General features: G+C 33.0%; 1 protein-coding gene and 1 pseudogene across 6 annotated transcripts in view; both read right to left on the bottom strand.

Annotated features, from left to right (window-relative positions):
• SENP6 (SUMO specific peptidase 6) overlaps positions 1–25,928 on the bottom strand; it is a 104,139-nt gene that overhangs the window by 54,358 nt on the left and 23,853 nt on the right. For 2 of the 6 annotated variants that reach the window (XM_024731863.1, XM_024731861.1), the window contains exons 4-7: positions 20,372–20,514; positions 19,280–19,375; positions 14,561–14,581; positions 1,176–1,246 (exon numbers count right to left, since the gene is read on the bottom strand). In XM_024731863.1, coding sequence (XP_024587631.1) covers positions 1,176–1,246; positions 14,561–14,581; positions 19,280–19,375; positions 20,372–20,514 — 331 coding nt within the window. Of the gene's footprint in view, positions 1–1,175; positions 1,247–14,560; positions 14,582–19,279; positions 19,376–20,371; positions 20,517–25,928 lie in introns of all 6 variants that reach the window. The other 4 variants (XM_024731865.1, XM_024731866.1, XM_024731862.1 and 1 more) reach the window with 3 other exon arrangements.
• On the bottom strand, positions 4,974–5,073 carry LOC112390834 (uncharacterized; annotated as a pseudogene).

Genomic DNA, 25,928 nt, shown 5'->3' on the forward strand with positions numbered 1-25,928 from the left:
AAAAAAAAAAAAAAAAAAAAACAGAAACAACAAACTGCTGGCAGTCAGGAAAACCTAGCTGCTATCTATCTATTTATGCTGCGCCGGGTCTTAGTTGCGGCATGCAGGATCTTTAGTTGTGGCATGCAGACTTCTTAGTTGCGGCACGTGGACTCTTAGTTGCGGCATGTGAGCTCTTTAGTTGTGGCATGCATGCGGGATCTAGTTCCCCAAGCAGGGATTGAACCCGGGCCCCTGCACTGGGAGCACAGAGTCTTACCCACTGGAGCTGCTTAAAATCATTAGACTTTGGATAATAAGAGCCCCTAGTGCTATTTAAATAAGCAAAGGCCTATGGGATTAAGAGATACAAACTACTATTCGCAAAATATACAAGCAACAAGGATATATTCCATAGCACGGGGAATTACAGCCATTATCTTGTAATAACTTAATAAATAATAACCTGTAAAGATACTGAATCACAATGCTGTACATCTGAAACTAATATAATATTGTAAATCAACTATAATATTTTTTAAAAGTCAAAAAATAAATAAATAAACAAGCAAAGGTCTGGGACAAACAAGATGGACACACAGATTAAGAATCTATTCTAGATAATGAACATCAATTTGATGGTGAAACATTTTTCATAAATGCTATCTGCTCTTATTTTATTTTTGCTTAATATATCACTGTATTAAAAATTACTTCAATGCAAATATAAACTTCTACTTACAATAATTTTCCAACATCTACTATTAGCACAGTTTTATCAGGTATGGGCTCTTTTTAATTCAGTGCCTAATGTATTCTAAATTTTAGGATCAAAACCATTTTAATCAAGAAAATTACATAATGTAAGATTATAACAAAGAGCAACAAAACACAATTTTGAAGCTATAACCCATCTAGAGTTAATATTTGGATCCTGAGTTTAACAACAATGCTAATATAATCAAAAAGATTTCCAACTATAATCACCTGAATGTGCACTCCTTGAATCATTCCCCAATGATTTCAGGTCACAATTATAATAAATAAGTTCTCAAATCAATTATAAAAAATGGGTCTATATATTCCTATTATACCTGGGAATATTCTAAAACTGGTACCATATTCCTATTCTACCTTCCTTACAACTACTCAAAACCCTTCACAGGTGTAACAAAAAAAACTGCACACTTACTTACCAACACCTTGGGTCCGACTTAACCTTACAGGATTACTTTCAAATTTTTGGACATGAGGTGGATATTCTTTCCTAGAAAAGGAAATTTATATAGTTTCAGTCCAAAAGAAAAAAATATTTTTAAAATGAAAAAGTAGAGGGAATACTTAAAATATGTTTATCAAAAGCAAATCATAGCTTGTTTGTCATATAAAAAGTGGTACTATAAAATAGTAACACTGTATTACCCAAATATTACCCAAATAGTGCAACCTTAATGCACTATAAGATCCCTAAGGGCAGTGACTATATTTTATTTAAACTGTCAATCTATGAAAGCTGACAGCAGGCAGTCTTTCAAACAAATATTTAATAAATAAATACAAGTATTTGTCCTTTCAAAGTAGTCACTTTGGAAAGTTATATATTTATTCCCCCAATACACAAAACTTTAGAATTTTTCTTTTGGAACTGCCTTCATAATCTGTTAAAAAAAAAAACTTAAAAAAAAAACTCCTAATATTTCATTGTCACATGCATTTTTGGAATAAAAAAAGTTAGTCAGCTTATAATAAATACTCAACTTGCCCAATTTTGCTGTAAATGTTTCTAGTTGTTTAAAGATCAATGAATAAAGAATAAAGAGTGAATAAGATCTTGTCCTTGAGGATAATTCCAAAAGCAGTACAAAAAATGTTGTGTACAAAACTAGAAATCATGAAATAAATATTTTAGTCTTATAATATGACTACATTATGGGGGTATAATTATACTTTAAAAAATATATTACATTGTCAGACTTCACACCTAACCAATTTTCAGAATTCTGAACAGGAATCCTTAGTAAATAAGGATCCTAAAATACTATAGAAGTCCAAATATACAATAGTTTGGGAGAAAAGCAAAAATCCTATAGCTAATTGTGGGATAAAAGCATGAAAGGAGGAGGTTTGCAAAAAAATGCAATAAACCAGGGAGCTACAATAGCTACCTTCCCATCCTAAACAAAAGCTTCTAAAAATATTTTCATTTTATTTAACGGGGGAATTAAAGGTTATTCTGTTATTTGTAAATGCATTCACCCGAGTGATCAATACTTATCACAGGGCAATATAATTATTAAACAAAAATCCTAAAGGAATTTTCCTGTAAGGATTTCATATTCTTATACTGTAAAAGTCAGAGCACCTAAATTGAAAACAAAATATGAAAATGACACAAGAAGAAAATAGTAAGAGTAGTGATAGTAGTGTATTTGTGACAGCAGTTAGCAAATAGTGAGCATCATGTGCCAGGTACTGTTCTAAGTGCTTTGTATCTAATAATTACTTTAATCTTCACAATGACCTTATAAAGTATATACTATTGTTAGTACTTTACAGATGAGGAAACTGAGGCACAATGAGGTTAATTAACTTGCCCATGGTCACACAACTATTAAATACCAACACCAGAATCTGAATCTTGGCAAACTGCACCAATATTGATGAGTAATGGTGTTTTCACCATTTCAATTATTATTACTGAGCAGCATTTGGTACAACTGGGTAATTTCCACACTGTCCACAATTTCCATAAGATTCATGAGGATACGAGTTGTGAAGATGAGAATTTGCCTTAGAGATAGTGGTACTAGTGTTACTAAAAATAAGGTAGGTTTTCAGCTCCTAACTACATTAAGCTTTAAATAAAATGCATGTTTTTATATACTACACATGCTCACACTAAAAATGATATAACGTAGTCTTATCTTTAAAACAATTTTTTAATCTCTAATTTTTATAACTCTGCACTGGAAAAGTAAAGATACCAAATATAAAAGGCAACCGAGTCAATAAATCTGAAGCAAAACATGATGATACAATTATATTAAACTACAAAACCTCTATGCATTATATATTTTTAAAACAGTGGACAACAGAAACAGTAGGTATTCTTAAATACTAAGGATTATCAACAAGCAAAATAATTTGACAGAGTGGCCACAAAATCTGAAATACATATTTTGGATTTCTGTCTGCTTAATTGCTCATTCTGGGGTATGCTATAAACACAGGTTTATTCAGTAATAACTGGCATAAATCACTGGAGGCAACATATCATAGATGTGCAGGGATTTCTGAAAATGCTGCGCTAATTCACACTGCTCTTTGCTGTTTGACACTGCACTGAACCATGCACTGCTGATGAGGAACAAACAATGCACTGAATATATCATGTAACATCCATGACCTATCATGTATTGTAATGTAATGCTAAAAATTATGCTATTTGCCAACATTTCCAAACCTTATGGCCATTCTGTATCTAATATTTACTACACCTTTCCCTATACAGACAGAGCAGATTGTTTTAAAAAATGTATTATAATGAGTAAATTACAGAAATAAAAGCATACCTTAAGTTTAATACAAGAATACAATAATTTCAGAATAAAGTAGTATTTGTTTAATAAGGGAATTAAAAGAACTTTCTAGCTATAATCTTGTGTTCTTTAAAACTTAGTTTTTAAAAGAAACTTTGTTAGGTAATCAAAAATGAAATTTCATGTTAATTTCTTAATTTGAGAGTTCCATCACTCTACAGACACTAAAATTTCAAACTCCAAACTACTATGATGCTTAAGGCTAGAATTTAATCTCCTGGTGGATTTTCTTTCCTACCTCAAACCAAGCAGAAACAGAGAAGTGTCCCTATCTTTTGTCTTCTACCAAGCGGGAGCATTTTTTTTGCTTCTGAGGGCTTGTGTTCTGCATAGAAGTTTTAGAGAAAACCTCACTTCATGGACCCAACGTTTTTACAAGCTGTATAAAATGAACTGGAGAGCTTTTTTTCCTTCTGTGCAGAACTCTTCAAATAACATCAGACTCCTTATTAAAGGTTAGACAGGCTTCAGACCTTTTTTTTTTTAATAAACTTTATTTTAGAATAATTTGATTTGCTGAAGACTTGAAAAGACAATTCAGAATTCTCTTATATCCTTTACCCAGTTTTTCTTAACGTTAACACCTTCATTACCCTCATACATAAGTCAAAAAAAGAAATCAACATTTGTACACTGCTATTAACTAAATGCCAGGCTTTATTTGAACTTCGCCAGCTATTCCACTAATATCCTTTGTTTGTTCCAGAATCCAATCTAGGATCCACCGCATTGAGTCATCATGTCTCCTTAGTCTCTTCTTTGTTTCCCAGACTGTTTTGTTTCCCACTGTTTTTCATGACCTTGACACTTTGGAAGAGACTTGGTTAGTTATTTTGTAGAATGCCCCACAATGTGGGTTTGTCTGATGTTTTTCTCATGATTAGACTGAAGTTGTAGGTTTGGTGGACAGTGCCCATCTCATCACATCATATCAGGGGGTTACATGGTATCGATGATTTACATCACTAGTGAGGTTATCCTTGATCATCTGGCTAAAGTAGTGTTTGCCAGGTTTCTCCACTCCAAAGTTATTTTCCCTTTTGACATTCTACTTGGAAGCAAGTCCAATCAGTCCAGCCCACAAAAGGGGCAGGGGTAGTTAAATTCTACTTCCTGAAGAGGAAACTATCTTCACATATTATTTGGAATTCTTCTGTATAAACACCTATTTACCCCAATTCATTTTAAGCAGCTTATAAAAACCCCAGGAGAGTTCAATAAATAAATCACTTATTCAATCATTTATACCAGTATGACTCATGAATATTTATTTTATACTTTAGGTTATAATCCAATTGTTTCAGTTTTGGCCCTTGGGAGCTCTTTCAGTTGGCTCCTGTGTTCATGTGACCTCATTCTTTTTTTTAATTCTGATAAAACATACATAAAATTTACAGAAATAAGGAATGCTTTGCCAATCTGCATGTCGTCCTCATACAAGGGCCATGAAAATCTCTGTATCGTTCCAATTTTAGTATATATGCTGCTGAAGCAAGTACCCCTTTGTTTTTTGAATACCTGTCTGGATCCTGGTTTTCCCTAACCCATCCCTAGAATCAGCCGTTTCTCCATGTTCCTTTTATTAGAGTGGTATTAGAAACCAGGATCTGAGTTCTGCTTTTTTTTTTTTAGGTTGGTTTTGAAACTCATTTTATAAATCGTTCCATTGCTCGAACTGATCTCAAAAGATGTAAATTCCTATAAAATAAATTAAATATGTTCATTTTTCATGAAAATGCATTATTCCAGATTCATGTTTAAACTGTAATCTAATTTTTGAAGAGATGTATTAAAATCTCCCGAAGTTGTACTCTAACCAAGAACGTCTTGCATTTTAGATATTTTAGGGGAGCTTTACACAGCTCGTTGTTACTTACACTCTCACGAGTGTCTCCATTATAAAATGTGCTCCGTTATACTATTTAGTGCTTCTAATCCTTAATTCTATTTCATTTGTTGCTAAAATTCTACTCATGCTTTCCTTTTGTTTGCATTTCTTTTGACTCTAAGACTCAAGAGACCCCTTTACTTACAAATTGTTATTTTATAAATATCTGATTCTGGTAAACAACATGATATAGCTGGGTTTAATTCAACCAGTTTGTCTCTTATTAAATATACTCGAGCTGATCACAATCATTATTGCATCTGATAAACTTCATGTTTTCCTTTCATCTTACTGTATTAGTTGTTTCTTATATTTGTTTATTTTCACTCTTTTCCCCTATTTTTACTGATTTGCACAATTACCTTTCATTTGTTTTTCCTCCCCTGGTTAATTTAACAAATAGTTACCTTCCCTCTCTCAACCCTTATTCCAACTGCATATTTTGTTCATCAACATGGTCTCAAGATTACAACTATTTCCTCAAACAAGATATTCTACTGCATCATCTCTAAGGGGATAAGATCTTTAAAATCCTTTTACTTCCCCATCCTACTCCATTCAGTCCCCCTTCCAAAAATAAAAGGCCTTAAGATACCTTTTACTTCTGCCCTTCTACCTCTCCAATTCCTAGATTTTGCTGAGAGAGTTTTCAATAGTCAAAGATTATTCCTGATTTTCTTTTGTAGCATATCTCTATTTGGTAAGTAAATCACGCTTAGCCTTAACTGAATGCCACTGACTTAAGTTTTTAATTGTGCCAAATTATAAATCATATACAAAAGATTATTTTTTTAAATCTCAAAGATTTATCAGGTAATAACAACACTTCCCTACCTAAAATGACCTGAAATCTTCTAGTGAGTGCACCACATAAAACCCAAACTCTTCAGATCATCTTACAGAAAGACTTTTATGATCTAGGGGCCCTAGCTGACCTTTACCAAACCCACCCCGCAGTGCTTATTTCTGTTCTTTGAACATGCCAAACTCACTCCAGCATTAATATCTTAGCACCACCTCTTCCCTATGTGGAAAAGCCATCTCTATGATCACTATGATCAGTATGGCTAACTGCTGCTCATTCAGTCCTTGCTTAAATGTTAGCTTCATAGTTGAGTGTCTCTCTGAACATCTAAAGAAACCATACTGTCACTCTATACCACATCATCCAATTATACTTTTTTACACAGAACTTATTTTTTGGTGTTTTACTTGTTCATTATCAGTTTTTGCCCATCAAAATGTAAACTACACGAGAGCAGAGATCTTGTTTGTTTTGTTCATCACTGTATCCTTATACCTAGAACACAGCAGGCACTTGATAAATATTTGGAAGTAATAAATGTGTATAACTAAGAGGCAGTACGTAATTAGAAGTGTATTTATCAGGTCAAATAATTGTACAATCATGCTGAACAAGGGTGGTAATGTCAAAACTGAACCACTGGCCACCATGCAGAGCCATCATAAAGTAATTCAAAATATTAGCCTATGTGCAAATACCATAATTCAGGCACTGTAAACTAAACATTTATTGATTAGACAGGGTAGCTGGAAACTGAATATACTTGGAATCTCTAGTCTGTTTACTGCTCTACTTTCTAGGCTTTTTTCCAATGTTTCCATATCCAATCACTGTTTTCTTCACAGTATGCTTTATTATGTGGTAAGACATGTCATTCTTCTCTTCCCCCACTTATTCTTCTTTTTATAAAGTAAGTCTCATCTCTTACTCTTCTCAAGTATTTACTCTCCTAAATAAACTTTAGAATCAATTGGCCAAATTTCCTAAAATAACAAAGTCAGCAAGATTTCTGACTAAAATTGCATTAAGTTTATTTTAAGGAGCACTGATATCAAATAACCAACCAGGAACCTAATATATGCCTCAGATCAGGTTCTTTAGATATATTTATAAAGGATCTACACATCATTAATTTTATTACTGAATATTTAATTTTAGTTGCTACTGTGAAGGAAATTTTGGTCATTCCAATATATACCGCAATTGATCAGAGTGAATAAAAAATTATTAACATTATTAGTCTTGTATTCTATCATCTTACTATACTCTTATTATATCTAGGGTTTCAGATGACTCTCATAATTCTAAGGAAGGCAGTACCATCTGAATATAATTTTATTTTCAGGTACCTTGAGACACCAATTTATAATGCTAATATAAATTGGTACCACCTGTCTGCAAAACAATTTCGCAATACCTATTAAGAGCATTAAAAACATCTGTAACCTAGCCCAAAGAATCCTTTCCCAGAGATTTATCTTAGGAGATGCACTTAGAGATTTACACGCAAAGTTGTTCCTCAATGTGTCATATACCAGGGGTCCCCAAGCCCCGGGCCTCGGCTGGTCCTCGGCCTGTTAGGAACCGGGCCGCACAGCAGGAGGGGAGCGGTGGGTGAGGGAGCGAGGTTTCGTCTGCCGCTGCCCATCGCGCTCGCATTACTGCCTGGACCATCTGCTGCCCCTGCTTCCATGGAAAAATTGTCTTCCATGAAACCGGTCCCTGGTACCAAAAAGGTTGGGGACCGCTGTCATATACAACAGTGAAAAACAACAAGAAATGGACTAATGGGTAAATAAATTATGTATATCTGCCAGACAAGCTATTACATAATCATTACAAATCATTTTTAGAAGCCAACTTAACAGGGAAAAAGGCTAGGACATACTGTTAGGTGAAAACTCAGAATATGCAGCTGTACTTTTATTATGATTTCATGTATTAGGTATATTTAAAAGTACACAGGAAAAAGAAAATTGGAAAGAAATGCATGAAGATACTAATGATGTAATTTTCGATTATAAGAGCTTTTTAAAAATTATAAAATCTTTCATTGTAATACTTGTCTTTTCAAATACTCTCTTTTAAGTTAACATTTCTAGTGTTTCATGTATGTCTTTTATTGTATCCTTTTCCCTTTGTATCTTTTTGTTGTTTAAAAATTCTCTACGATACGCACATATTTATAATAAAAATATTTAAAAAAATTTTTAATTTGAAAACTACTATGTGCTTCAGTTTCATAATAGGTCAACTGTCTTTATCTAAGGAGAAAAAAAAAGTTCTAATACCAGATTAAATATTCTAGGTTGCTGGTGCTACCACGTACACTATATTCACAAGCCAACTGTCCAAGAGTCAGAAAAGAATTCAAGTCATTCAAGTTGTCAAAGTCACCCACAACAAAGAAAAATGGCAGCAAATTTTTTAAGTTTGCAAGCTCTGGACCTTAATATCGTTGTTTAATTTTTATTCCAGCTTGGTTTTAAACCTAAAATATACCTCATTGTGCCCAGTATACAGTACAAAGGGAAAGAACCTGGAGAAGATTAACCTTCCACAACTACCTAACTTTTGTTTATTAGATAAACCATCCTCTTTTAAAGAAATCATTTAGTTCAAAGATTTACAGTCCTTCATGTGTTAAGGGATAAAGATAAAAGATTTTCTATTACTTTTCAAAGGTCAGAAAAAAAGATGTGGCTTTGTTCATAAGGGAGGAAAAATGGCTTACGTAAAAAAAATTTACAAAGTAAAATCTGACACAAAAGTTCTTCTCAGTTTATCTCTGACAAAGATAAAATAATTTTAGGTGAGATTCCAAAGGATTAATGGGCTAAATGGAACCTAACAGTAACTAAGCTGCTGAATAAAGCACTCCAGTGTATTCATCATAACATATTTTATAAATAGATGCTGCTTCACGCCTAGCCCCTGGCGGTAATGTTGGTACAAAAAGACAAAGAATTTCAGCACCTATTATTACAGAAATTTCAAACTTTACAGTGTATATGTCAGTTTCAAATAATTATCTCATAACAGAACAAATCTCTGTTCTTCACAAATCTCCTTTAAAATTGGACAAATATCATTATCCCCATTTTAGAGTAAGTTATGTGCCTACTGGTAATGCTGGTTACTTAATTCTACATCTCTGACTTCTATTCCAGTATTATTCAAACAGGAATATAAGCTCCAAGAGAGTAGGGATTTTTGTCTGCTCCTAGAAGAGTGCCTGGCACATAGAGTCACTGAAATATTTGCTGAATGTATCAATGAATAAATTTCCCCAACAGAAATATGCATAAGAAGCCAAAACAGCAGAAAAAAATCAGTATAAACCCACCAAGGCTATTATAAGAGAATATTCTAAGACCTTTATACTTTATAAACATCTTATTAATGATCTTCTCCCCAAAATATAGTCACTTATGAATTAAAAATTCAAAAGATATAAAATGACTCATCTATGTCTGACAAGAAATAATAATTTACTCAGAGAGAAAAACAGACACAATAGAAAAATAATTTTTCTTTCCCAGGAGGAAAGTAGTAAAATATTTGCACAATGCATTCATTTAAACCATGTAAGAACTGTGAAGTATTTCAGAATTATAAAATATGCCTAAATCTTTTGCTGACAGGATCATCTTCAGTTCAGAAACCTGGTGTTCATGAAGTAAGATGGAATATATAGCATTCTATAAAATATTGCAAGGTGTCCTCTTTGCCTCCTCTATACCTTTAAACAAAATTATAGAGTCAAAGTTACATAATTAAATAAAATTATAGAATGTCCCTTCTTTTGACCATCACCAATGATATTAAAGTATTGGTTTAAAACAAGGGCTGTTTACCTGTTTTGGGAGGGGAGAATTCATAAAAGGTTCTTGAAACTCATGGAAGCAAGAAAAAAAGATACACACATGCACAAAAATTTCCACATACATACATTGAGGAGAGGAGCTATTCTTATGGGCATTTGATTTAGAAAACTACAATCATTTCACTATTCTAAGAAATGTGTGTTCTTAAAAACCTGTTTCCATGTTATTTACATTATTCAACATTTCTGCTAAAGGATGATGTGTTTGCCCGTGTTATTACAAAGGGAACAAAGAGTGATCATAAAATTCTGTCACAAATTTTTGATGTTTAGAGTTTTAACTCCAAGCTTAAGGTATTCTACTTCTATTTTTCCCCTCACTCTACTAAAGTATAAAACAAAAATATTACCACTGAAATACAAGAAATATTTAAATTAAGTAACTGAAAACAATTTTACTACTAAGATCCTGAAATATTCTATTTCTAAAACAAAAGTAGTTACATATCAGTATAAATATTTAATAATCGTTCATGGAAAATATATATATATATTGAGAATTATGGTGAAATATTACCCACATAAGTCAAATATCATGTTGTGCTATTAGTTTCCTTTTTATTAAAATAATTAATAAACTTAATGATGAACTCTAGTTCAATGGACATTTTTCAAAGCATATAAATAATCTGGTATTTTACTGCTGTATCCATGCTCTAATTTCATCAATATTGAGCTTACCTTTCCTTTTGGTCCAGACTGCTTAAAACATGAAAAAGAAAAAAAATGTAAGAGGCAAGACCTCATTTTTGATATATCATTGTAGTTTTAGTAACTGCAGTCAATAAGGCAAAACTCTGTGATTAATTTGTTTTAAACACATTATATATATGTAATATACTAGTGTTTTGAATCTTGTCAGATATGTAAATTGGCTTTCAATTTCTGTCAGTACAGAAAATAATTTATATCTAAACATATTTAAAGAATAAAGAAGTATGTACAAAGATTCAAAAATTCTTGAAAGAGCTTTATTTAACCATCCAACACTTGAGGATATATGTTATTTTAGAGTGGTTAAAGAAATTGTCTTCAAGGAACAATACAACTTCCTAAAAGTTATAAAATTTTTAGAGGTCCCAATCCCGTTATCAGGCGTGATTAAAGTCATCCCTCGGTTATCTGCACAGGATTGGTTCTAGGACCCAAGGCAGATAACAAAATAGTGGGTGCTCAAGTCCCTTATATAAAAGGGTATAGTATTTGCATATAACCTAAGCACATCCTCCCATATACTGCAAATCATCTCTAGACTACTTATAATACCTAATACAATGTAAATGCTATGTAAACAGTTGTTGAGTACCAGAAAATTCAAGTTTTGCTTTGTGGTACTTTCTGGAATTTTTCCCTTGGATTTTTTTTTTTATCTGTGCTTGGTTGAATCCACAGATGTGGAACCCCCAGATACAGAAGTCCAACTGTATTTGCTTCTGAGTAAGAAAAGAAACATTTTTTAAGGCTGAAACTTTTGCACAAAAGCCTTAGATTAAATACAAATACAGTACACGGTTTGGGACACAAGAAAAGTCCTGGGACTTAAAATCATGGCCTCTAACCCAAAGTCCAATGTATAAAATGTCCACCCTTCTCCACAATTCATGGAAAATCTAAAAAGCTATCAATATCAAGTACTCAAGGGTAAAATTATAAAACCCTCAATTTAGAATAAGATTCACATCCTAGAATTATGCCTATTACAAAAGAAACTAAATATTCAGAACTGTAAGCAAAACATAGTTCACAAAAATCCCTGAGTCCCCATATTAACTCTTATATTCCCATCACATGAAGCACACAGTAAAATATCAATTTAATCCTAGCAAATTAAGAAAAAATAATAATGGTAAGTTGGTTTTACATAACATTGAAAAGAAACATATTTTAAAAAAAAGTTTTAATAGTAAGGAAAAGAATTATTATAAACTTACACAAATACCACATTTGAACTTTTACTTCTGCTATTTAAAAAATGGGATAATCTGTATAAAATAAATTTACGTTGGACAAATGACAGAAAAATGAAGGAAAATTATCATGCCCCTATTAAAGTGAAACAAAATACAAACATAAAAGTTTAAATATAGTCTGTCTATTCTTATATACTTATTTCTTATGGTGTAATATTTCCAGGAAAAGTAAAATAAAAACGAAAAGTTAGACGTTAATACCTAATCTAGCCATTTCCAACCCTACACTGTTGTGCTCAAGAAGTGAGAAGAGTTTAGTACTCTCTTGCTTTTATTCTTTAAACTCACCTGTTGAGAGTAAAAGAGGTAGAAGACAGAGTAAAAGTAGAAGAAACAGGTTTGGTTCTTTCCAATAAACCAAGGGAGTTAGGAAGAAAACAAAACCAAAAAATATATACACCATCCTCATTTCTCTTATCCTTGAGAAAAATGCACTTACTATATCTAATTTATACATTATGGTAATTCTCCAATACTCCTCAATATGTGTTTATTACCAAAGCCCTGTCCTAGAAGAGTTTATATATATTAAAAAAAAGAAGAAGAAGAAGAAAGAAAAAAGCTTTTAAAAAATGAGATGGGAAGCCATTATCAGTAACATAGGGCTTTGTAAAAATGTCGACGTACATTCTTTTTGGACTATTTCTGCTCTTAAAATTTAAAAAAAGGAAAGAAAAAAGATAGAGTGATTGATTCTGGTATCCATGACCTGATTTTGGACTTCAAAAATTCTTTCAAAGTGGTGCTTTTCATTAATAATTAAATCTTGCTTATTCCAGGAGCCCATTTTCCCATTTATGGATTATATATGCTTTTGTAGACATTCATTTCCCCCTATGGTCCTTTTAAGTCTTTCTACCTATCCTTAATAAAAAACAAAACAAAACAAAACGGTGAAAATGTAAATAAAACATAAACCAGTAAATGTGCTCTTTTTCCAAGTGTGGTTAAAGTTAGGAGTGGAGATGGTATAGTTATAAAGATTTTTAATTTTCTGCATTTCATTTCTTCCATACTAATACTATCGTCCTCCATCACTGCTAGTATATAAACAATCTTTTAAATATGAATTAAATTAACATTTGGAATAGCAGTAAGAAAACTGATTGCAATCATAATATTCTCCAAATAGCAGCTAATCTGATCTGATACTTTAACAATCTTCATTCATTTCTTTTAGACTAAAAACGTGTGCTATACTTGTTCCCATATCTTACAAATTATTCAAAATGCAGGTCTGATTTACTTAAAAGACAAGTTATACCACTCACCCCAGGAGTAATGGATTATGTGTGTGAATTACCAACTGGTGGCATTTCCTTTAATCATTTCAAATTAAGAGTTGAGAAAATAAGAAAAATTAGGAGAAACTGTAAAAGCCAGTGAGCTCACCCTCATCTGAGGCCTGACAATTGTGCCAACACTACTATACTAATTAAAACCAAAAGTCTGGTAGCAATCGTCTCAGGTGAAGGCTTTTTTTCATGCCTTTGAAGATGTGGTTCCTAATGCATGGAGTGTTCTCTTTTAGCTAAAACACTCAAAAGCTTCTTTAATACTTCCTTTGTGAACTCCTCACTGCTCCCTTCTCTGTAAACAGTACTACACATACTTTGTATATCTCTACACTGCACTCACCAGGTAATCATTTGTTTACTCGTCTTTCTGTCCTTTACCCTAACCACACTTGAGCTTCAAGGCAAATACTGTCATATTCATCTTTGACTACTTTGTACCTATACCTGGTATGTAGCATAAAATCACTCAATATTTTTGAAGGAAGAAAACTGGGAAAACTCTCCATGACTGGTATTTGAACTTCAAAATCTTTTTAACAACAGTCACACTGCAGTAGGACTAAGAAATGTTTATTTTATGAGACAAACATAAGTAGAATCTGTTTTCCTTAATGGATTGTTTCTTTAAATACAAATTAAATTAGGGGTGTGTGTGTGTGTGTAAGATGTTATTACAAAGGGAACAAAGAGTGATCATAAAATTCTGTCACAAATTTTTGATGTTTAGAGTTTTAACTCCAAGCTTAAGGTATTCTACTTCTATTTTTCCCCTCACTCTACTAAAGTATAAAACAAAAATATTACCACTGAAATACAAGAAATATTTAAATTAAGTAACTGAAAACAATTTTACTACTAAGATCCTGAAATATTCTATTTCTAAAACAAAAGTAGTTACATATCAGTATAAATATTTAATAATCGTTCATGGAAAATATATATATATATTGAGAATTATGGTGAAATATTACCCACATAAGTCAAATATCATGTTGTGCTATTAGTTTCCTTTTTATTAAAATAATTAATAAACTTAATGATGAACTCTAGTTCAATGGACATTTTTCAAAGCATATAAATAATCTGGTATTTTACTGCTGTATCCATGCTCTAATTTCATCAATATTGAGCTTACCTTTCCTTTTGGTCCAGACTGCTTAAAACATGAAAAAGAAAAAAAATGTAAGAGGCAAGACCTCATTTTTGATATATCATTGTAGTTTTAGTAACTGCAGTCAATAAGGCAAAACTCTGTGATTAATTTGTTTTAAACACATTATATATATGTAATATACTAGTGTTTTGAATCTTGTCAGATATGTAAATTGGCTTTCAATTTCTGTCAGTACAGAAAATAATTTATATCTAAACATATTTAAAGAATAAAGAAGTATGTACAAAGATTCAAAAATTCTTGAAAGAGCTTTATTTAACCATCCAACACTTGAGGATATATGTTATTTTAGAGTGGTTAAAGAAATTGTCTTCAAGGAACAATACAACTTCCTAAAAGTTATAAAATTTTTAGAGGTCCCAATCCCGTTATCAGGCGTGATTAAAGTCATCCCTCGGTTATCTGCACAGGATTGGTTCTAGGACCCAAGGCAGATAACAAAATAGTGGGTGCTCAAGTCCCTTATATAAAAGGGTATAGTATTTGCATATAACCTAAGCACATCCTCCCATATACTGCAAATCATCTCTAGACTACTTATAATACCTAATACAATGTAAATGCTATGTAAACAGTTGTTGAGTACCAGAAAATTCAAGTTTTGCTTTGTGGTACTTTCTGGAATTTTTCCCTTGGATTTTTTTTTTTATCTGTGCTTGGTTGAATCCACAGATGTGGAACCCCCAGATACAGAAGTCCAACTGTATTTGCTTCTGAGTAAGAAAAGAAACATTTTTTAAGGCTGAAACTTTTGCACAAAAGCCTTAGATTAAATACAAATACAGTACACGGTTTGGGACACAAGAAAAGTCCTGGGACTTAAAATCATGGCCTCTAACCCAAAGTCCAATGTATAAAATGTCCACCCTTCTCCACAATTCATGGAAAATCTAAAAAGCTATCAATATCAAGTACTCAAGGGTAAAATTATAAAACCCTCAATTTAGAATAAGATTCACATCCTAGAATTATGCCTATTACAAAAGAAACTAAATATTCAGAACTGTAAGCAAAACATAGTTCACAAAAATCCCTGAGTCCCCATATTAACTCTTATATTCCCATCACATGAAGCACACAGTAAAATATCAATTTAATCCTAGCAAATTAAGAAAAAATAATAATGGTAAGTTGGTTTTACATAACATTGAAAAGAAACATATTTTAAAAAAAAGTTTTAATAGTAAGGAAAAGAATTATTATAAACTTACACAAATACCACATTTGAACTTTTACTTCTGCTATTTAAAAAATGGGATAATCTGTATAAAATAAATTTACGTTGGACAAATGACAGAAAAATGAAGGAAAATTATCATGCCCCTATTAAAGTGAAACAAAATACAAACATAAAAGTTTAAATATAGTCTGTCTATTCTTATATACTTATTTCTTATGGTGTAATATTTCCAGGAAAAGTAAAATAAAAACGAAAAGTTAGACGTTAATACCTAATCTAGCCATTTCCAACCCTACACTGTTGTGCTCAAGAAGTGAGAAGAGTTTAGTACTCTCTTGCTTTTATTCTTTAAACTCACCTGTTGAGAGTAAAAGAGGTAGAAGACAGAGTAAAAGTAGAAGAAACAGGTTTGGTTCTTTCCAATAAACCAAGGGAGTTAGGAAGAAAACAAAACCAAAAAATATATACACCATCCTCATTTCTCTTATCCTTGAGAAAAATGCACTTACTATATCTAATTTATACATTATGGTAATTCTCCAATACTCCTCAATATGTGTTTATTACCAAAGCCCTGTCCTAGAAGAGTTTATATATATTAAAAAAAAGAAGAAGAAGAAGAAAGAAAAAAGCTTTTAAAAAATGAGATGGGAAGCCATTATCAGTAACATAGGGCTTTGTAAAAATGTCGACGTACATTCTTTTTGGACTATTTCTGCTCTTAAAATTTAAAAAAAGGAAAGAAAAAAGATAGAGTGATTGATTCTGGTATCCATGACCTGATTTTGGACTTCAAAAATTCTTTCAAAGTGGTGCTTTTCATTAATAATTAAATCTTGCTTATTCCAGGAGCCCATTTTCCCATTTATGGATTATATATGCTTTTGTAGACATTCATTTCCCCCTATGGTCCTTTTAAGTCTTTCTACCTATCCTTAATAAAAAACAAAACAAAACAAAACGGTGAAAATGTAAATAAAACATAAACCAGTAAATGTGCTCTTTTTCCAAGTGTGGTTAAAGTTAGGAGTGGAGATGGTATAGTTATAAAGATTTTTAATTTTCTGCATTTCATTTCTTCCATACTAATACTATCGTCCTCCATCACTGCTAGTATATAAACAATCTTTTAAATATGAATTAAATTAACATTTGGAATAGCAGTAAGAAAACTGATTGCAATCATAATATTCTCCAAATAGCAGCTAATCTGATCTGATACTTTAACAATCTTCATTCATTTCTTTTAGACTAAAAACGTGTGCTATACTTGTTCCCATATCTTACAAATTATTCAAAATGCAGGTCTGATTTACTTAAAAGACAAGTTATACCACTCACCCCAGGAGTAATGGATTATGTGTGTGAATTACCAACTGGTGGCATTTCCTTTAATCATTTCAAATTAAGAGTTGAGAAAATAAGAAAAATTAGGAGAAACTGTAAAAGCCAGTGAGCTCACCCTCATCTGAGGCCTGACAATTGTGCCAACACTACTATACTAATTAAAACCAAAAGTCTGGTAGCAATCGTCTCAGGTGAAGGCTTTTTTTCATGCCTTTGAAGATGTGGTTCCTAATGCATGGAGTGTTCTCTTCTAGCTAAAACACTCAAAAGCTTCTTTGATACTTCCTTTGTGAACTCCTCACTGCTCCCTTCTCTGTAAACAGTACTACACATACTTTGTATATCTCTACACTGCACTCACCAGGTAATCATTTGTTTACTCGTCTTTCTGTCCTTTACCCTAACCACACTTGAGCTTCAAGGCAAATACTGTCATATTCATCTTTGACTACTTTGTACCTATACCTGGTATGTAGCATAAAATCACTCAATATTTTTGAAGGAAGAAAACTGGGAAAACTCTCCATGACTGGTATTTGAACTTCAAAATCTTTTTAACAACAGTCACACTGCAGTAGGACTAAGAAATGTTTATTTTATGAGACAAACATAAGTAGAATCTGTTTTCCTTAATGGATTGTTTCTTTAAATACAAATTAAATTAGGGGTGTGTGTGTGTGTGTAAGAAACAGTATTTTACTAGTAAATACCACTTCCTATTAACAGAATCTAATCTTTTATACAGATGAGCAATGATACACATGGCAAGGTATAAGATGTGCCAGGACCTAGAATAAAACAAAACACATACCAATTCCCAAACTGGAATCAATTTTTTAACATTACCAATGAAGAAAGGAGGGATGGGGAGAATAAGGCATAGTGTAAATAATTCTAAACTGGTAGATAACTTCTAAACCAATAATAATTTTGGTTGTAGAATATATCACTTGATTATAAATCAGTACTTCAACTTAGACCACATTTCAGAATAGCAAGTAGACAGATCTTTCTTAGGGATGAATTCTATCAATGTGATCAGTGTGTGAGAAACAGTGTGTCTATCCTTCTTCCCTCCCACTAATTACTCTCCTTTTATTGTTTGTTCTCATGTTTGTGCCACATGTAGGCCAGAAAGCTTGATTTGTAAGGCAAGCCAATTTTGTGGTATGTATAGTAATTTCTCCATCTTTTTAGTTGATTTTCTGAAATATCTTATGTCAAAACTACGAAAAATAATATATTTAAGCAAAGGAAAGGTTTTCTTATTGTCCTAAAGTATGAGAATGATAAAATAGGTATTTAAGTTGAAAATCTCTGTTATAGCAAATCTACATAAATAGCAAATACAGCAAGGGTAAGAATCAGGACACATTTTCTGAATGAGTAGCAGTCTAGATCAACATTTTAAAAAATGAAGAACAACATCTAGCATATATTTAAAAAATCCTTAAATTTTACTAGTTATAAAAATTTTATGCAACTATTCAAAATGCAAGAAATAAAGAGATAAATTATTTTTCTAATTGTTGGAGCCTAAGAATTTCTTGGTCAACTGAAACTGATGAAGAACTGAAATTCAACGGAAATTTCATAACCATCCAAAAATGGTTATGAAAAACCTCAAAAGCATTTAAAAACACCAAGCATTACACTGTTACATTCATTATTTCAAGATTCAAGTAATACTTTCATGATCAATGAGAACACTCAAATTTATGAAAACACAAAAATTTCTCAAACATTTAAAACTAATAATGTGATTTACTTTGATGCTATGAAATCTTATAAACCTTACAAAGAAAGGTAATAACTGTAGTTTTACTCATCAGAAATAAACTACCAGCTGAAGATTTCTCTGTCAAATGTTGTAAAAATCAGCTTAATTTAACAGAAACATAATGCAATAGAATAGCTTTTACTTAAAATGTCTCTATTTACAGAATGGGATTTACTCAAAAGCAGATATAAAATAAAAAAATTCTAGGACATGAATTATTTCAGAAACATGAATATCTCTTTAGAGACAATGGAAACATAATAAAGTTCCACAAATTAAGGAAAAAAAAGGTTTAAAAAAAAAAAGGCAGTGAAAAACTCCTATTAAAGAGGATGGTGTATATATACTAAACAAAGGCAATCAGAATCCTTACCTTTGGGCTGCTGTTTTTACTATTGCTATCTGTGCATTAGTATGAGGAAAACGTCTTACAGTTCCAGAACATAATGATGCGTTTTGTGTATTTGCACTGCGGAGTCAAGAAACAAAGAATAATTTAAACAGGGAAAAATTATGCACTTATGCAAAATAAACCTTTTAAAATCTAAGCATACCCACACAAAAACCTGTAACACTTAAAGAAAATTTTTTATACATAAACCCATTGACCATGTTAAATTGTCCATTAGTTTTCCACTTTCTGAATTTGTCTCTGAAATGTTTCCAATCCGGTTCATGGAAGAAGATAAAGAGTAGAACACTAAAACAGAAATCAGGAATCCTAAATGAATGTTTCATACTGTAAGAATTCCTGTAAATTAATCCCGATATATTTTCTCTTCTTATTCTCTATTTAAGACTATGTACTATGAGTATACAAACTATGTACTATGAATATACAAAAGTTTTCTTATATGCCAAAATAATACTAAATGTTAATTATAAAAAAAATAAAAAGTGCTAAATTCTACTTTCGATTCTACCACTGACTTGAAAATTATTTAGCCTTTATGTACCTCACTTGTCTATAAATTGACAAAGTAGAAATAAAATAGTGACTTCAACCCTATTTCTGGGATATGTAACAGTCCAATTGTATCAGTAATAGTGGTTCACTATGACAACCACTAGGAAAGATGAGTTATATCTAGAAGAGAAGGGGAATTAAGAAATCTTAAAAAAAAAAAAAAAAAGAGTCCCTCATTGAGAAAATCCTGGTAAGTATTCCCTAAAGGAGACGTGACCTACCTCTAATATTATAACCAAGATTTTGCTAACTTCATAAAAGCAAGATCATCTTATGAAATATTAGTCTACTGAAACTTTTCTTTCAATATTTTAATTCCAAACCAAGAAATCACTGCAATCAAGCCTATTCCCAAGATTCAAAGCAAAGATGCCCAGTGTGTAGGATTAGATCTACTGACAAAGTGAAAAGAAAAGGTGTTAAGTTGGAATGGCCAATTAGTTTTTGGTGTCAAACTCTTTATCTTTTCTGTAGGAATGTGTGGTGAAGTGCCTATACCTCAATTTCTTAGTGCTGCTCAACATGTTAAGTCCAAGTGGGTTGCCTTTCAAAGGTTTTAAGCTTTCAGTCCTGTTTCGTTTTGTACATGTCTTCCAGGGATCACCAGAACTAGTAGCAACAATTTCAGATTGACGATTTAACTGTAAAAACCATAAATGTTAAAATCAATAAACAACATAATAAGATAATTTATCAACAATTATTTGAAAACCCATTTATTAAAAAAGCGATAAAAATGTACCAGATATTGGGGATGGGGGAGAAGGATGGCAGCGGCACAGATCTAAGAGTAATTCAACTGTAATACTTTTTTTTTTCCCCTTAAGGACAACATAAATATGTAGGAACATGGGAGTTTATCATATTATTTTCTTTTCATTTCAATATCACCCAAGATATTTGAGAAAATTAAAAGAGAATAACAGAAGGGATAAGGTAGAGGATCTTAAGATAGCTCTTTCCCGAAAGCAAAAAATAAACATTTCCCCTGCTTAACAGGCCTTGATGCTACCCGTAGGACAGTACAACCAAATATGGCAGTAAATTGTCATTGTACAAGGACTTGGGCTTTAGCATCAAAATTTCTATATAAACACAGAAACCGAGATAATGTCTTCATATTTTCATACTTGAAAATAATAATATAAACATATCAATAACAATCACTTTGCAGAGATTACAGTATGACAACAGGATGGCTCATTCCTTGGGAAGCTCTTCTCAACAAAGAAACCTAGCTTTATTACATTCTTTGCACAAGACATTTAAAAGCTGTTTTCAGACTCTTTAAGACAAAAGTCCTCAGTTCTTAGTGATAATTTACCCAAAACAACATTTTAAAAATCATTCTTACCTACTTTTAGTTTTGAAACAGCAGTCTAATATTTTACTTTTTACTCTTTTACAAGAAAATGTAGTCATAAGAAGATAATAACTTGGCTTTTAGCCCCACCAATTATCTCCACAGAAACCTAACAGTTCCCTAAAAACATGTATCTCCCACAAAAAATGTCTTCTGGAGAAGAGCTCACTGTGCCAGCACCATCTTGTTTTGAGGCATGTCTGTATCACAAAACTCCAAAAAGCTGTATTTTGAAAACACTGCTTATCATTTTGAGACATTTTTTTTACTTCTAAATCTTTTACAGCCATGTACTTCGGACTCCTTCATTTATGGTGATGGCAGATTAGATAATGCAGCTCAATCTTCCCTCTACTCTCTGAAAACCAGAAAGCTGGACAAAATAGAAATTTTCTTAAAAAAAAGAAAATCTGTTTGAAGCACCTGAGGGCTACCAAGGCAGTGAAGAATTAAGAATTAAGATCAGGGACAAGAAATTCAGAGATCTGAGCCCAGATTCATATTTTTCTCTGAGACACCTGCTGTCTCCAGAAGATGCAACTTCTGGAGTTGCAGAAGATGAGAGGCTGAGAAGCTAAGCTGAACTCCCAGAAGACTCAGAGAACTGGGGAGACAAAAGCAGAGTTCAACATCCACCAAGTATTGACTGCCTCATAAACACCTCAAAATCTGAATGAGGATATAGCCTATGAATAAGGGTGAACTACAACTATAAATCCAGCTTCCATTCATCTCAACCTCCAACTCAATTAAGTCAGTTCTCCAATTTTAGAGTAAATCCAGAATTACCTGGATGGTTTGTTAAAACAAATTGCTGTGTCCAACCCTTACAGTTTACTCTGATTGAGGAGGTTTGGGATGAGCCTGAGAATATGCATTTCTAACAGGTCTCCCCGGGTGATGCAGATACTGCTAAAAAGGGAACTACGTTTGGAGAGCAACTGGATCGAGGTGATGTGAGACTGCTAAGGCTCCTCCTGGTCACTAGCCAAAAGTAAATGTGTATCCCTACAGGAAGGGAATATTATCCTAGGCCTCAAATTATCTCTGTGATTTTTCATATGCAATACCTACCAATCATAAGCAAGCTCATAAAGATGACAATGTGATCAAAACCAAGAGAAACAACTGATAACAGGAACAGAACTATAGGGGATAAAGATAAGAGGGGTTATCACACTATTTCATTTCCATTAGAAAGAGAATACAATCACTTCTACATTTGGTGACCCTTTTTCACAGAAACATAGTGCTATTGTAGAAAGATAACTCAGCAATCAAACAGAATTGTCTCCTAGCCAGGTAACTTTCCTTATAATCACGAGGTTATTTTATGCATCAACAAAGCTATATACAAACTGCCTAGCTCTGGAACGGACAAATAGGTAGGAATTCAGTAATTATTAATTCCCACTGAAGTAGAAACACAGATATCCTCAATTAGAAAGTCCATAAATTATTTTATCATAAACAATTGGTCATTAAGCTACATTCATCTGAAATTTCAGGACATCCAGTCACTGTGACTTTGGTCTATTCCTTTGTTATTTTGCAAAAATGCCCTAAGTCAGTGGTTCTCAGGATCAGCATTACCTAGAACACTTTAAAATGCAAATTATCAGGCCCCACTCCAGAACTCCTAAATCAGAGACTGTGGGAGTAAGGTCCAGCAATCTGTTTTATCAAACCTTCCAGGTGATTCTGATGTACACTAATACTGGAGAGCCAGTGCTGCACGTGATTTTGATACATGTCCCATTAAGAATCTGGGAAGCGGGACTTCCCTGGTGGCCGCAGTGGTTAGGAATCCATCTGCCAATGCAGGGGACACGGGGTTCGAGCCCTGGTCCGGGAAGATACCACATGCCGCGGAGCAACTAAGCCCGTGCGCCACAACTACTGAGCCTGAGCTCTAGAGCCCGAGCCACAACTACTGAAGCCCGCGCGCCTAGAGCCCATGCTCTGCAACAAGAGAAGCCGCCGCAATGAGAAGCCCACGCACCACAACAAAGACCCAACGCAGCCAAAAATAAATAAATAAATTTTTTAAAAAAAAGAATCTGGGAAGCAAAAGTTTCCATTAAAGGCTAACCATATAATTTCATTCCTCTGTATATAGATAATTACAACTAATATTTGAGTGCTTACTATGGATAGGCATTATGCTAACTACTTTATATTCAATATCTCATTTAATCTCCATATTTTATACATTTCAGTAGTTCTTCAGATTGGGATTCAGAAACTGCACCTAAAGTATCAGGTCAATTACTTGATGCTACTGAGTGATAGGATCAACATGCTCAAATTTCCCACTTTAAGTCTCTTTCTCCAACAAAATCTCTCCACCATATAACACCTTAAACTGTACTGAAACTCTACACCTATGCTATTAGATCCTTGAGCTTAAAAAGCAAAGTAACTTGTCCAAACTAGTTAAAAGGATTTGAACAAAGTACTGGCCTGACTCCAAAGCCTATGCTTTCCCATACTACACTGTATAAGGAATTTTTATAGTATTATTTGTAGACATATAAATTCTTAACAAGAGGCAAAACCAAACTATGTTATTCCAGATAACACTCAAAGTCATTAGGATACAGAAAATCTCAAAATCAAAGGAACTGCACTAAAAATTCCTTTATATAAATGTAGAAAGCTAATCCTTCCTCTTAAGAACTGGTTAAGCCAAAATTATCTCACCCAATATATAGGCATATAATTCAGCTAATTCAACATATTTCTGATCAAGTGCTTAAACATTTCCAAATTTTCTTTTTAAGAAAGCATTTAGGCATAGCAATAGACAACCTAAAGTCCATCAATAGAGCAAGATTTGCATAAGGCAAATTCTTAAATTTCCCAATTCTGCTGCCCTAAGGTACTATCAAAAGCTACATGCACTTCAGTCAGCAATAAGACAACTAATACTTCTGGTTTTGCAGATATCTCATGAAAACCTTTTCCTGTATTGTCAAATTCCCTTAGGAAAGGTTCCTTACTATTTGTTATACTTAGAAAGTAGCTGGGGTGGTGGGGGAGGATATCACTCCACAGGAGAATCACAGGATGTACATTTGTAAAAGATTCTCCTCTCACACAGTCATAAACCTATAGGACATAATTCCAGGTGCAAGAAAATTTAGAGATACCTGTTGAATTAAAATACAACATATAAATTATATTGGATGCGTGGCACACCTACATCTCTTTACGTAATTAATAATTTTTATTTTCTCTCATTTTATTTGTGCTCTTGGTAATCTACATCAAATTATTGGGAGAAATAAGGTGTAAACAAGTAAAAATTGAACGTTTTATGGCTAAATCACAGATTAGAGCACTACTACTACTAAAGAGAAGATGATATATTCAGTCTAAAGGCCCCTGAAGGGCTTCCCTGGTGGCGCAGTGGTTGAGAGTCCGCCTGCCGATGCAGGGGACACGGGTTCGTGCCCCGGTCCAGGAAGATCCCACATGCCGCGGAGCGGCTGGGCCCGTGAGCCATGGCCGCTGGGCCTGCGCGTCCGGAGCCTGTGCTCCGCAACGGGAGAGGCCACAACAGTGAGAGGCCCACGTACCACACACAAAAAAGTAATAATAAAATAAAATAAAATAAAGGCCCCTGAAAAACTTTAATTCTCCTTCCCCTCCAACCCCTTATTTGGCAGCCTAACAGAGCTTTCTAGCTAATGCAAGCACAACATCAGGAGAACTCCTGTGGACAAATGGATTAGCACAAAACAATCACATGATTATAAAACTACAAACATGGGCCGTAACTGATGTCAGAAAAGCAACTATCAACACATCGTTACCTGAAAAGGAAAACCAGCTTACAAAGGTTCAATAACACTGCTATTTATGGAAGATTTGCTAGTGCCAAGTACTAGGTGGATTACATGTTCTCATAATTCTCACAACCATCCTATAGAGTAGATAGCTGCAAGCAGACCTAATATCTGATATTCTGCCTAACTAATATACCAGCCATCAAAAAAAGCTATGTTGCCCTCAACTGGATATCAATCTGTACAGAAAATATTTACACAGTATAAACAATGATACAGGGGTCAGCAAACTTTCTCTGTAAAGGGCCACACAGCAAATATTTTAGTCTTTGAGGGTCACACAGTCTCTGCTGAAACAAATCTGTTCTTATAGTACAAAAGCAGTCACAGACAATACATGAACAAATAAGCACAGTTGTTTTCCGATAAATATTTATGGATACAGATTTGAACTTCATATAATCTTCAATGTCACAAAACAGTATTCTGATTTTTTTCAACCATTTAAAAAATGTAAAAACTATTCTAGTTCATAGACCATAGGTTGTGGGCCAGATTTGGCCTGTGAGCGTTGGTTTGCCAACCCTTGTTTTAACATTAATCATTAATAACTAATAAATAACTAACAAACAGCCAGTTACCAAAATATAAGCTCCACAGGAATAAGAAACTTGTCTGTTTTGCTCTCTATCTCATGAACACTGTGCTCAATACATATTTGCTGTATGAATGTGTATCTCATTGGGACTGCTAAATGTGCAAAAGTTATCAACATGTGGTACCTTCCACCCAAACTTATCACACATCACGAAGCCAATTTAACTACAACAAAAAAGTAGTCAGGAAATTTAGCACCTAAAATAAGATAAGAAAATAAGATAACCTAAAAGAATCTATTAAA

The sequence above is a fragment of the Neophocaena asiaeorientalis genome, unplaced genomic scaffold (genome assembly GCF_003031525.2).
Source record: "Neophocaena asiaeorientalis asiaeorientalis breed wild unplaced genomic scaffold, Neophocaena_asiaeorientalis_V1.1 scaffold450, whole genome shotgun sequence".
Taxonomy (NCBI): domain Eukaryota; kingdom Metazoa; phylum Chordata; class Mammalia; order Artiodactyla; family Phocoenidae; genus Neophocaena; species Neophocaena asiaeorientalis.